Source organism: Elephas maximus, chromosome 1, assembly GCF_024166365.1.
Source record: "Elephas maximus indicus isolate mEleMax1 chromosome 1, mEleMax1 primary haplotype, whole genome shotgun sequence".
Lineage (NCBI taxonomy): Eukaryota > Metazoa > Chordata > Mammalia > Proboscidea > Elephantidae > Elephas > Elephas maximus.
This window is the reverse complement of record NC_064819.1, coordinates 200,006,896-200,021,425: the sequence shown is the minus strand read 5'-3', so window position 1 is coordinate 200,021,425 and position 14,530 is coordinate 200,006,896. Positions and strand designations below refer to the sequence as shown.

The 14,530-nt window shown below is 38.3% G+C and overlaps 1 protein-coding gene across 8 annotated transcripts in view; it reads right to left on the bottom strand.

Moving 5' to 3' along the window:
• Positions 1 to 14,530, bottom strand: part of AKAP7 (A-kinase anchoring protein 7) — a 158,991-nt gene that overhangs the window by 66,079 nt on the left and 78,382 nt on the right. For all 8 annotated transcript variants that reach the window (XR_007519279.1, XR_007519280.1, XM_049900819.1 and 5 more), the window contains one exon: positions 2,905 to 3,052. Coding sequence is in view for 6 of the 8 variants with exons in the window: in XM_049900819.1 (XP_049756776.1) it covers positions 2,905 to 3,052 (148 nt within the window). In the remaining 2 variants the exon portion in view is untranslated. The remainder of the gene's footprint in view (positions 1 to 2,904; positions 3,053 to 14,530) is intronic.

Genomic DNA, 14,530 nt, shown 5'->3' with positions numbered 1-14,530 from the left:
CCTCTTATTTTTGCTTACATGCTTGACTTTTATTATTAGCAGTAAATAATGTCAGTTGTTGTCCTTGATGTAACAGGCTCGCTTTGTTTATTTTCCGGGAAATGTCTGCCAAATACCCCACTGTGAAGATGACAATTTGTCAGTTGTTCTTCAAGTAAAAATAGTGTTCCATAAAGGAAAGTGGCTAATTCGACCTGCAGGGTAAACAGTCACACAGTGCTCTCCCTGTGTCAGCCATCCTAATTCAACATGCAGCAGAAGTGCTTAATGCAGACTTCCCATTTTTCTTACACAGAATATTAAAAAGACACATATTCAAAGGTTAAGATTCAAAGCAACTAATAATTTTTACTACTCAGCAAGAACATCCTACATGAAACTGGCTCTTAAAGCTTTTTTTTTTCTTTTTTTTTTTAATTGCAACTTCCTTGATCCATACTGGTCACGCAGACTTTTACCCATCACTGCTTTTGCAACATCAGTGCAAATGTTAACCGAGTGGGAAAGGCAAATAATATCTTAGTATTATTATGCAAATACTTTTGCCTCTCACAGACCCCTTAAATTTTCTCAGGACCCCCCAGGGAACCATGGACCAAACTTTGAGAACTAGTGAACTAAAGTTATCTTAAAAGAATTTAAAACCCAGCAAAATAAAACCTTGAAAATTAATATTGAATCATTCATAAGATAAGCACAATGGGATGCATCTTTCTACTGCAAAAGGTAAATGATTCACATGAGAAAAACAGATGTTTAAGCACCTATTTATCATCAATACCCCTCTCCACTAAGAGATCTGGGGTGAGCTGAACGGAGTTATCTAATGACAATTTAGGTAATAAATAAGCTGTATTATGTCTTTCTCACAATATCTGCAGTAAAATCTACATTCCTCATTTTGGGGTTTTTTTTCTTCTCTTTTTTATTGTGCTTTAGGTGAAAATTTACAGAGCAAATTAGTTTCTCATTAAACAGTTAATACACATATTGTTTTGTGACACTGGTTGCCAACCCCGTGACTTGTCAACACTCTCCCCCCTTCTCAACCTTGGGTTCTCCATTTCCATTCATCCAGATTTCCTGTCCCCTCCTGCCATCTCTCCTTACCCCTGGGCTGGTGTGCCCATTTACTCTCATATACATGGTTGAACTGTGTGTGCTACTGTTTGTTTCATAGGCCTGTCAAATCTTTGGCTGAAGAGTGAACCTCAGAGTGACCTTAGTACTGAGTTAAAAGCATGTCTGGGGGCCATACTCTCAAGGTTTTTCCAGTCTTTGTGAGATCAAAAGTCTGGTCTTTTTGTGTTAGAATTCTGTTCTACATTTTTCTCCAGCTCTGTCTAGGACCCTCTATTGTGATCCCTGTCAGAGTAGTCTGTGGTGGTAGCCAGGCACAAACTAGTTGTGCTGGGCTCTGTCTGGTGGAGGCTGTGGATAGTTGTGGTTGCTTTTCTTTTTTTTTTTCATGAGCGTGGTGAGAGAGGCAATGAAGTACTGAGATCTCTTTCAAGGTCAGGCTAAAGTAATTATAGAGAAGATATGGTTTTCGCTAGCCAAAATCTGTATTACACAAAAAAGATCTAAAATTGCCCTTTATAATGAACTTCAGCAGAACTATTTGGTCTTCATCAAAATTTGAAAGAAAGACAGCTCTCTTGTGGAAATTCTGAAAACATGAAAATTCCTAAAACAGACTTGAAATATTTCAGAACATAAAATTCAAATGACATACTGAATATCTTCCGTTTAAGATAGCTCAGATCTTTGTAAGATTAAGGTGACTCCTCTGAAGATCTCTAGTGAGTATTTGGAAATAAAACTGTGTTTTGAACATTTTTTAAATCTTTAATAAACTTCAGTTTTAGGATTCTTTCAGGATGCATATTTCCATAGTTTTCTTCAAGTTGATGTTGAAGGAAATTATCTTGGTTGAAGACCTTCTTCAAATATTTGGATAAATACATTTATCTTCATTGAGTATTTTCATGTTAAAAAAAAAAATTTTTTTTTTTTTTTTACCCAGACCCAGTGCCGTCGAGTCGATTCCGACTCATAGCGACCCTATAGGACAGAGTAGAACTGCCCCATAGAGTTTCCAAGGAGCGCCTGGTGGATTTGAACTGCCAGCCCTTTGGTTAGCAGCCGTAGCACTTAACCACTACACCACCAGGGTTTCCCATGTTACTTTGGAAGTATACAATCAGGTTGTCATGAAGTTTACAATTTTATAAGAATAATGTTGGTTTAAAATAGTAAATTTGAATTACAACAGAGCAGGCTCCTTTGAAATATACATTCCCCTTGGAAACTTAATGTATGCATTTTTCTCATCACATGCCATCTCCCTGATAAGATGGTAGGAGCACTCATGTGTCAATCTTTACTTTCTCTTGAAACACGTTTTCTTTAGGGAAGAAACTGAAGGATGAGTTTTCAATCTTTGTAGGCCACCTGTTCTTTCTCTTCTCATACTGAAACTTTCTGGCCTGGCTCATTCTCTTCTATTTAAAAGCAGCAAACGTGGAAATGCCTGGTGTGGCATGACATGGTTATGTTGGCCTTCACTGGAGAAAATGCTTTCTCCACACTCATCAAATAAAATTAAACTGAAATGGATGCTGAGTCAACATTTCGAGCCTTCTTTATAATTAACTTAAAATATGGAAGTATAAAAACTATCGGTACTGAAATCTTGACTGGTAAGTATAAATACTAACAAATGTTCTATAAAATCTTGAACGTACTATTACCAAAAGATAATATTCAAGAACTGTATCATTGAGGGAAACATACATATTTGCCAAAAATATATGCTAAATAACATCAACTATTTGCCAAAATAAAGTAATTCTAAAGAAATCAAAAATAATGATAATAAATAATTTTTCAAATGACACTCACCAATCACAACTGAAGACTCACAGTGATAATAACCGTCGCTTTGTTTTTTCTTCACCATGGAACAAAGATCTATACGATATAATGTTTCTTCTCCAAATCTGTGACTGAGAAATTTTTCATAGAGTTCAGGATCTATTTTTTTCACTCCCTTGAAATGACAAAACAAAATTACATCAATGAATCATTTCACCCAGAACTACTTCCCAGTTCATACATCAGTTTCTTAGAACGTGATATTACATTTTGATATACTAGACAGCCTACTGGCATCTGAAAATGCACACCACAAAACTGCTGTAAAGTTGTTTTTTAAAGAAACTAAAATTAAAAATTCTTGGGTTTGACGCTGGCAGCATCCAGATCTTTATATACTTGAAGCTTCAGAAATAATAAATTACATCAGGTAGAAATCTAAGGTATCAAAGAAAGAGTACTCATCTCCAACAACAATGGACCTATGGTGAATTAAAAAAAAAAAAAAGTGATATGAATCTTAACATTTTGGAGCGGGAAAAACTGTTCTAACATGATGGATGCAATTTTTAAACTCCTCACGTAAGAATCATACTGGAGAAGAATTAAAATTTATTTGAGTTGGGGATGGGGGAGGTCTGTAAATCTCCCCAAATCTTCTCTACCTGTCATCCTTATTCTCCATGTACTTTCACAGCAGGAACAACCGGCTGTTGAAAAATTACAGCGAGATGCCCTTGGTACCTCTGTAGTTTCCCAAAACATGGGAAAGAATGTCTCCCTACCCCTCTATACTATACAATGACCATGGAGATGGTGTGAGATGATGAGAAGCGGCAGCAGCAGAACCAGGAAACTGACACGAAAATGTGCAGTGCACTTCCCAGCCCAAGGAGTAAGGCAGCTTAAGTGGGTGTACCAAACCACGGAGCAAGAGAGCTGAGTGACTTCAGATCGCGGCTTACTGGCAGAGTAGGGTACCTCTGGGCACTTACTGGCAGGGCTAAAGAGTTCTGTAACACTTGCCCCAGGCTGAGAGCAAGAGTCCAGGCCAAGTGCGAGAGCTAAGGATGAGTACAAGGTCCCAGGATGGGCATGAGGGCCCAGGCCAAGTACAGGGCCCAACCTGAATACGAGGGCCCAGGCCTAGCACAAGGGCTCAGACTGAGGGCGAGGGCCAGACTGAGGGCAAGGGATCAGGCTGAGGGTCAGAGGGCAGGCCCAAGCAGGGCCTGGCAGCAGAGGCCTGCCAGTGGGCATGGCCAGAGAAGAAACTGTCCTGATTTGAAGAACTGTATCCTGTAACCTGTTATTCCCCTAATAAACCCCATAACTGAGAGTATGGTCTGTGAGTTCTGTGCGGCCGCTGCAACAAATTATCAAACCCAGCAGACAAGTAGGAAGTGCCATAGGAGGGAAGGCTGGTGTTAGAACTGGCAAAAACATTGGAGAGAGGAGGTATGTCTAACCTTCACCTCAAAGGAATCAGCTTTGGCTGATGTTGATCTTGACTCCCTCTCCTCCCCCTTGTGAAGTTAGATGAGGTCTGACAATGATGTCACACCATTTTTAACAGCAATAACTAACAGAACAGTGAAATCAGAAAGAAAAAAAAAAAAGTTGGTTTCGGAGCAATTAAAAATGACTCTGCCTATAAACATACAAAAATCACTTGGATTCCCCTACATCAACAAAAAGAACACCGAAGAGGAAATAACCAAATCAATACCATTCACGGTAGCCCCCAAGAAGATAAGATACTTAGGAATAAATCTTACCAAGGATGTAAAAGACCTATACAAAGAAAACTACAAAGCTCTACTACAAGAAATTCAAAAGGACATACTTAAGTGGAAAAACATACCTTGCTCATGGATAGGAAGACTTAACATAGTAAAAATGTCTATTCTACCAAAAGCCATCTATACATTTAACGCACTTCCGATCCAAATTCCAATGTCATATTTTAAGGGGATAGAGAAACAAATCACCAATTTCATATGGAAGGGAAAAAAGCCCCGGATAAGCAAAGCACTACTGAAAAAGAAGAAGAAAGTGGGAGGCCTCACCTTACCTGACTTCAGAACCTATTATACAGCCACAGTAGTCAAAACAGCCTGGTATTGGTACAACAACAGACACATAGACCAATGGAACAGAATTGAGAACCCAGACATAGATCCATCCACGTATGAGCAGCTGATATTTGACAAAGGACCAGTGTCAATTAACTGGGGAAAAGACAGCCTTTTTAACAAATGGTGCTGGCATAACTGGATATCCATTTGCAAAAAAATGAAACAGGACCCATACCTCACACCATGCACAAAAACTAACTCCAAGTGGATCAAAGACCTAAACATAAAGACTAAAACGATAAAGATCATGGAAGAAAAAATTGGGACAACCCTAGGAGCCCTAATACAAGGTATAAACAGAATACAAAACATTACCAAAAATGATGAAGAGAAACCCGATAACTGGGAGCTCCTAAAAATCAAACACCTATGCTCATCTAAAGACTTCACCAAAAGAGTAAAAAGACCACCTACAGATTGGGAAAGAATTTTCAGCTATGACATCTCCGACCAGCGCCTGATCTCTAAAATCTACATGATTCTGTCAAAACTCAACCACAAAAAGACAAACAACCCAATCAAGAAGTGGGCAAAGGATATGAACACACATTTCTCTAAAGAAGATATTCAGGCAGCCAACAGATACATGAGAAAATGCTCTCGATCATTAGCCATTAGAGAAATGCAAATTAAAACTACGATGAGATTCCATCTCACACCAGCAAGGCTGGCATTAATCCAAAAAACACAAAATAATAAATGTTGGAGAGGCTGCGGAGAGATTGGAACTCTCATACACTGCTGGTGGGAATGTAAAATGGTACAACCACTTTGGAAATCTATCTGGCGTTATCTTAAACAGTTAGAAATAGAACTACCATACAACCCAGAAATCCCACTCCTCGGAATATACCCTAGAGATACAAGAGCCTTCATACAAACAGATATATGCACACCCATGTTTATTGCAGCTCTGTTTACAATAGCAAAAAGTTGGAAGCAACCAAGGTGTCCATCAACGGATGAATGGGTAAATAAATTGTGGTATATTCACACAATGGAATACTACGCATCGATAAAGAACAGTGACGAATCTCTGAAACATTTCATAACATGGAGGAACCTGGAAGGCATTATGCTGAGCGAAATGAGTCAGAGGCAAAAGGACAAATTCTGTATAAGACCACTATTATAAGATCTTGAGAAATAGTAAACCTGAGAAGAACACATACTTTTGTGGTTACGAGGGGGGGAGGGAGGGAGGGTGGGAGAGGGTTTTTTTATTGATTAATCAGTAGATAAGAACTGCTTTAGGTGAAGGGAAAGACAACACTCAATACATGGAAGGTCAGCTCAATTGGACTGGACCAAAAGCAAAGAAGTTTCCGGGATAAAATGAGTGCTTCAAAGCTCAGCGGAGCAAGCGCGGGGGTCTGGGGAACATGGTTTGCGGGGACTTCTAAGTCAATTGGCAAAATAATTCTATTATGAAATCATTCTGCATCCCACTTTGAAATGTGGCGTCTGGGGTCTTAAATGCTAACAAGCAGCCATCTAAGATGCAGCAATTGGTCTCAACCCACCTGGAGCAAAGGAAAATGAAGAACACCAAGCCCACATGACAACTAAGAGCCCAAGAGACAGAAAGGGCCACATGAACCAGAGACCTACATCATCCTGAGACCAGAAGAACTAGTTGGTGCCCGGCCACAATCGATGACTGCCCTGACAGGGAGCTCAGCAGAGGACCCCTGAGGGAGCAGGAGAGCAGTGGGATGCAGACCCCAAATTCTCATAAGAAGACCAAACTTAATGGTCTGACTGAGACTGGAGGAATCCCGGCGGTCATGCTCTCCAGACCTTCTGTTGACACAGGACAGGAACCATCCCTGAAGACAACTCATCAGACATGAAAGGGACTGGTCAGCGGGTGGGAGAGAGACGCTGATGAAGAGTGAGCTAATTATATCAGGTGGACACTTGAGATTGTGTTGGCAACTCTTGTCTGGAGGCGGGATGGGAGGATAGAGAGAGAGGGAAGCCGGCAAAATTGTCAAGAAAGGAGAGACTGAAAGGGCTGACTCAAGACGGGGAGAGTAAGTGGGAGTAGGGAGTGAGATGTATGTAAACTTATATGTGACAGACTGATTGGATTTGTAGACGTTCACTTGAAGCTTAATAAAAGTTATTATAAAAAAAAAAAAAAAAAGGTTTACACACAAAAAGAAACAATCTTTGATGGTTACGAGGGAGGGGAGGGGTGGGGATGGAAAAACACGAAAAAAAAAAAAAAAAAAGAATGCAGTAGGCACTCCTTTGCTTTAGAACACAAGATGTGCTTATTTCACTCTATTAAGGCTACCAAATGTTCCAAGAAAGCCTTTATGATATTAATTTGCAAAAAAAAGCAAACATTTGCAGTGGGTATAAAATAAGATGGAGAGAAAATGGGCAATAATTTCTATATTTGAAAGTACAGCCATTTAGTTATTGAAATCACTAAATGGGAAATGTGTTTGTTTTCACTTTAATGATGTTTTAATCATATAAGTTTTAGTGATATATTGTGCCCTGATTTAATTTGATTCTATTAAAAAAAATCATGTTTAGAAATATTTCCATTGATATTTAACTACCATATTCGACTTCAGTAAAAATAAAAGTTTAACTGAGTTTTTCACTAAGTTATGACAAATATTGTTTTGTTTTTAATTTGAAACCTGTCTAAAATCTATAGTCCTTAAATATTTTTGGTTTAGGATCTTATTTACTTAAAAAAAAAAAAAAAAAGACACCTGGAGAGTATGGGATTATTATATCATGTACCAAGTAAATTAACAGAAAAAACAAAATTGCCTGATAACAATTTATAAATAAAGAAAAAAAAGTAAAGAAATTAAAAAGGCCTTTAAGCATGTTCTTGCTCATAAAAACAAATTACTCATATTTGTTTTCAAATTTGAAAACAATTAAGAAAGCTAAGAACATTTTAGGTAGTTCCAAGAAAATCTGCAGTTCAGGAGAGTCACTCATCAATAACATTTGTTTTGTAATAGCATCTTTTTTTTGTTTTCAATTCTTGTGTTTACGGGTCACACCAATTAAATTATTAGCCATTTTTATCATTTATTTGTCACAGAGAGTTTTAAGTTTATGAAACACTAAATAAATTGACAATACTGCTGAAAAAAAAAAAAAAAAAAAATGACTCTGCCTGTCTCCAAAGACCTTTTATTAGTAACTGTGGAGAAACTCCCGAGATCCTTTTAAACGTCGACTCCTGTTGGCACTTTCCCATGGCTCAGCAGCATTTCTTCTGATATGACAGAGATTTCCTCCACAAAGTAAGACTACTCTAGAATCACACATTGGTAGGTAGCCTTTAATTCAAATTTCAGAAGCAGTGATAACAGGACTGACTACAGCACTAGGAGGGAGAAGGTGCAAAAAGCAGACTCGCTGACAGGCAACCACGGGAGCAAAAGCAACATGACTTTGCCTACCAAGAAAAGTCGTAGAGGAATATAAACATGAAGAGCATCATAAACAAGGTGGAAGACGAGACACAGGAGAATACAGTCACATGGATAAAGACAGAACAACGATATATAGAGAGAAAAGAACAGATGTCACAGAAGCTAACAAAGAAAAGCAATTAGACATTGCGCTCTTGCATGAGTCAATAAGAAGACTCATTACTGATGGCAAGATGAAATGGGAAGCCTGAAACACTAAAAAATCATTCCTGTCTAAAAGAGTACACTAACTTCCTGTGCAAGGTAGGACTGATGAGTAAATAGGTGTATATTACAATTTTAACTAAATACAACATTAAATTTAAACTTAATAATTAGTTTATTCATAATACGATTTTTTTTTTTTTTATTTAATGTCCAAACTGAGCTCCTGGCCATCCTAACTGCTCCACTCACAATCTTTCCCATATCAGTTAATACTCTTTTAGTTGCTCAGGCTGAAAGCCTTCGACAATCAAATTGTATTGACTCTACCTTCAAAATATATATCCAGTTCTCGGCACTCCGTTGCTACCATCTTTGTCCAAGCCACCAGTGTCTCTGTCTTTCACCTGGATTATGGCAACGGCCTCCTATTCTCCCACCCTTGCCTCCTCTACCACCAGAGTGATCCCATAAAAACATAAATCAGATCAGGTCACTCCTCTGCTCAAAACTCTCCAAAGGATCCCCATTTCTCTCAAAAGAAGAGCGAAAAGTCCTCTTAATGGCCTACAAGGTCCTTTCTGCCCACCCCCCATACTTCTAACACCTTACCTCCTACTACTCTCTCCCTGAGCCCCCTCCAACCTCCCTGGCCTCCTTGTTATTCCTTGAACATGCCAGGCACATGCCCACCTCAAAACCTGTATACTACTTGTCCCCTCATCCTGGGATGTCCTTCCCTCAGATAACCTCATGGCTCATTCCCCATCTCCTTCAGGTTCTTGCTCGAATATCACCTTCTCAATAGGGTCTACCTTGATCACCTCATTTAATTTGTATTCTTGCCTCAAGTTGTTGTTGTTAGGTGCCACCAAGTTGGTTCCAACTCATAATAACCCTATGTACAACAAAAAGAATCACTGCCCAGTCTTGCATCATCCTCACAATTGTTGCTGTATTTGAGCCCACTGTTGTAGCTACTGTGTCAATCCATCTCGTTGAGGGACTTTCTCTATTTCGCTATCTTACCAAGCATGATGTCCTTCTCCAGGGACTGGTCCTTCCTGATAACATGTCCAAAGTACATGAGACTAAGTCTCACCATCCTTGCTTCTAGGGAGCATTCTGGCTGTATTTCTTCCAAGACTTTTCAGAGTGCCTCAAGAGGTACTTCCAAATCCTCTCTGCTCTTTTCTCTTCATACATATTTACATATATTTTTCCATCGAACTTACTATACATATTCTAGCATACTATTTACTTACTTATTATGCTTACTTTTCATTGTCTCTCCCCACAATAACGTAAGCTCCGCGAGGGGCAGGATTTTTGTCTGTTTTTTTATTCACAGAAAATCCGCAGTTTCTAGAACAGTGCTTGGCACAGAGCAGCACTCAATAAATATCTGTCACAAATGCAAAGGAGGATAAAATTTCAAGAAGAGGGTAGTTGATGATACCACACACTATTTATTCAAAGTTCAACAAGGACCAAAATGGAGTAGATGTCTTTTGATTTGGTAAGTAGGATGCCTTGAGGGAAGCAGGAGAGCATAATGCTGAAGAGCAGCCAGAATGCTTGGGTTCAAATCCTGGCTCTGACACTTCAGCTATGTGGCTTCACTTCAGTTTCTTCATCTGTAAAAGGAGGTTAAGAGTAGTGCCTACCTCAAAGTATGAGTTAACTGATAAAGCATGCAGAAATCCGTGAAATACAGTAAACGCTATTATACATATAAGGAGCCCTTGAGAAGCAACGATGGAGCACTCAGCTTAATAGTTGGTGGTTCTAACCCATTCAGAGGCTCCATGAGACAAAGACCTGGTGATCTGCCCCCTTAAAGATTACAGCCTAGAAAACCCTACAGGGCAGTCTGACTCTGTCACATGGAATTACTATGAGTCGAAATTGACTCAACAGCACCTAACAACAACATAATACATATATAGCCATTATTATCACAATAATTATTATTATCATTAAAATTAGTGAACTTTAATTTCTGTAAATTTCAGTAGAGGTAAGACTGCAGGAATAAAAAATAATAAACTGAGTAAACGTAAACTGACCATTCTTAGTGGTCCATTTTCATTTGCAGATCGAAACAGAAGTGTCCCTTTAGATAAGAGAGGGGCAGTGATAATTTAGCAGACAAAGAAGCGCCCTCAGTTTTCAAAATACAAATCACAGCACTTGCTAGCCACTGAAATACTCATTTTAATTTTGTAAAATGTTATTTTAAAGTAATAAAGTACTCATAAGAGTAACTCTAAACTGCTAAGCTAATTACTTTGAGCACAAAGTAAGCACTGAGTATTTTGCAAGAATATTACAGATGACTGAAAACTTTAGTCTTAGGGAGTTAATTTTTACAAGAGAGTGAAATGGAATAATTCCTCAACTCATAATTTACAGATAGAATTGTAGTTCAAAGAGGCATTAGACCTTAGGAGGCAATGAAATCATACTCCCCAATAAGAAAACATGTTCACAGCCATCTAAGATGCATCAATTGGTCTCAACCCACCTGGATCAAAGAATAAAGAACACCAAGGACACAAGGTGATTATGAGCCCAAGAGACAGAAAGGGCCACATGAACCAGAAACTACATCATTCTGAGACCAGAACTAGATGGTGCTCGGCTACAACTGATGACTGCCCTGATAGGGAACACAACAGAGAACCCCTGAGGGAGCAGGAGAGCAGTGGAATGCAGACCCCAAATTCTCATAAGACCAGACTTAATGGCCTGACTGAGAATAGAAGGACCCTGGTGGTCATGGCCCCCAGACCTTTTGTTAGCCCAAGACTGGAACCATTCCCAAAGCCAACTCTTCAGGCATGGATTGGACTGGACAATAGGTTAGAGAGGGATGCTGGTGAGGAGTGAGCTTCTTGGATCAGGTGGACACTTGAGACTATGTTGGCATCTCCTGCCTGGAGGGGAGATGAGAGGATGGAAGGGGTTAGAAGCTGGCGAAATGGACATGAAAAGAAGAGTAGGGGGAGAAAGCGGGCTGTCTCATCAAGGGGAGAGTAATTGGGAGTGTGTAGCAAGGTGTATATGGGTTTTTGTGTGAGAGGCTGACTTGATTTGTAAACTTCCACTTAAAACACAACAAAAATTATTTAAAAAGAAAACATGTTCAATAAATAAGAATCTGGAAATAGATAAGAATCTGCTTTGTCTGATAGAGGAGCCCTAGTGGCGCAGTGGTTAACAGCTCAGCTGCAAACTGAAAGGTCTGTGGTTCAACCCCACCAGCCACTCCACAGGAGAAAAATATGTGGTGGTCTGCTTCCACAAGGATGACAGCCTTGGAAACTCTATGGGGCAGTCTACTCTGTCCTATAGGGTTGCGATGAGTTGGAAGCCTCTTGACATCGATGAGTTTTTTGTTTTTTAATATTGTAACATTAGTATGATTTTTGTTCTCTGGAGAATTTTTGTTTGGAGGATATTTTTCTAATAAAATCTATCAGAATTAGTCTCATCATCCAGCTGCAGCAGGTGACACATTCTTTTTATAATAAAAGAAAGGACTACCATTCTGAGAAAATAAATGAGTACATCAAAATTGGGTATCTTTAGGGTAAGGCTAAGAAGGTCCTATTTTCCTAATGGATCCTTTGAGTTGCCAAAATACTCCTAGACAGAGCATCCTTCAAAGTTACCTTTTAAAGCTAAAAAGGCTGGCTGGTGCCATTCTTTTCAGGATTTAGACCCCAAAATTACTTTCTGTTTCCCTTCCTCACAGGGCAGACGCCTTCCAAAGCACTCTAAAATAAAGATTAGTGGAGGTGTAACATTTTAGGTGAGCTCAAAGGAAATCACAGAGATGGTTAAAATCAAGAAAATTTAACCTGCAAAGGCTAAGAGCATTGGGATTATTTCAAATATAGAGGAACATCATGTGGAGTATACTCAACAAAATCATGCTAGAGGTGTTACAACCCTAGAATTCTGAATATGCTTCGTGAGAGTATAGTACTTTATTTAATAATTATTTTTGCCCTGAACCTAACAGGGCCAGGGTGTATTTTTAAGGTCTTCACACATATACTTGTACCTAGTACAACTGATGTATCAACTGTACAACGTAACATTGAAAGAGAAAACAGAAAATTAAATAGTAAATCAGACTCTGAAACAATAAATTACTAGCAAGGAACATCAAACAGAAAAAGCTGCCAAGACTGTTTTGATTAATCATTAGCGATGACTGACGTTTTACTTCCCCTTGGCCTAGTTTTAGTCACAGTTTAGGGAGAATTATCAGTGATGTGCAAAGCTACCTGATAACCTTTGATACAATGTACAGTGAAACTGTGAGAAACGTCATTCTTGATTGTAACTTGGCACCCAAATAGCCAACTACAGAAAAAAAAAAAAAAATGCTCTTGAGAGCATTGATGAATATTTTTAGAATCATCTGATGCCTAAATCTATAAGTATGAAAATTATTTACTCAGGAAGCACTCACAGTATCATTTACATTTAGCTAAATGGTGTGCATAATTTCATATGTACCAAAGAGGGCTAAGGGCATATTACTATCCATTCAATTTTATTTTCAATACAGGAAGTACAGAGCCATGAAGGATAAAAATTCACACTGGTTAACAATCTGAACTTGAAGATTATTCATGTAAGGTTCTGCAAGATAAAATACACATTAATTTTTAACTTCTATTACAAAGTTATTGTGGCTAGAGAAATGATGGAATGCTAATTTTATTCAGAAGTTTAAGACTTTTTGTGATAAAAGATAATTTATTATTATTTCTTACAATAATAATGACAACTTCCTTGATCAAACCATAAACAGGCTGCATATCAGACAAAGAAACTGTCCTACTGATATAAGCATGGCATTCCTGGAGCTCTGCTGGGTTTCCCAGCAGTTTATTCCTGTCATGCAAGTAGCTATAAAAAAGAAAAATACGCATTTCCTGTGAAAATGACTTGCAACCAAATCTAAGAATATAAATCAAAAGCCAAACCAATGTAGCTTTTCATTTTGGGTTGTCAGCTGGTTAAAGAGGAGTGGTAATCTTTTACACCCATTTTCCTAAGTGGAAAAAGGATATATTTCTTTAACGTGGCTCAAAAGCAAAATTAGATCATTGCTAGTGATCACTGCCCCTAATTAAAATGTACATATTGGTGGTTCAAAGTTTAAAAAAAAAAAATTACAGTATATACTGATAGGAAGCTTACATGGGGCAAGACTTATTTTAAAGTTTTTAATGCTCCTTCCCATCCCTTTTGTAAAGTAATAACCTTTTGTTATTACTTGCACTACTGTCATTTCCAGCTTCCTCTTGATACAGACACTTGATTACCTCCTTGTCAGCTGCAGTGTCCCCTCAGCTCCTCTCAGTCAGGATAACTGAGGCTATTTAATTCTAAGAATATTAGTAATTCTTAAAATATCATATATACTACCATATTTTGAAAATTACTTTGGGAACCTAGCATTCTAAAATATCTGCTTATAATACACTGCATTAATATTAACTAATCAAGTGATAATTAAATCTCCATAGTGAATAAATTTCATAGAGGAAGATGAGGAAAAATTCATAGACACTACTTATACACAGAAAAAAAAATCCAGATAGTCCAGGCTGTGAAAACAACTCTTCTTACATGGTTAATATCCTAATAATTAAGTAAAATACCAGGCAGAGATCGTCCCAGTTTTGTACACCAGCTGTTCATATGAATATACAGCATTTCTCAGTTCTGCATTTTACTTTATGCTGAAGTAACTTTATGGTGAACTCCAGTTCACCACAGGGCTTTTCAGACAGATGATCTCCTCAATCTTTCTGTTTATAAACTTGCTTTCAGCACTCCTGACTTAGGTAAACTTGATGCTTCAGAGAA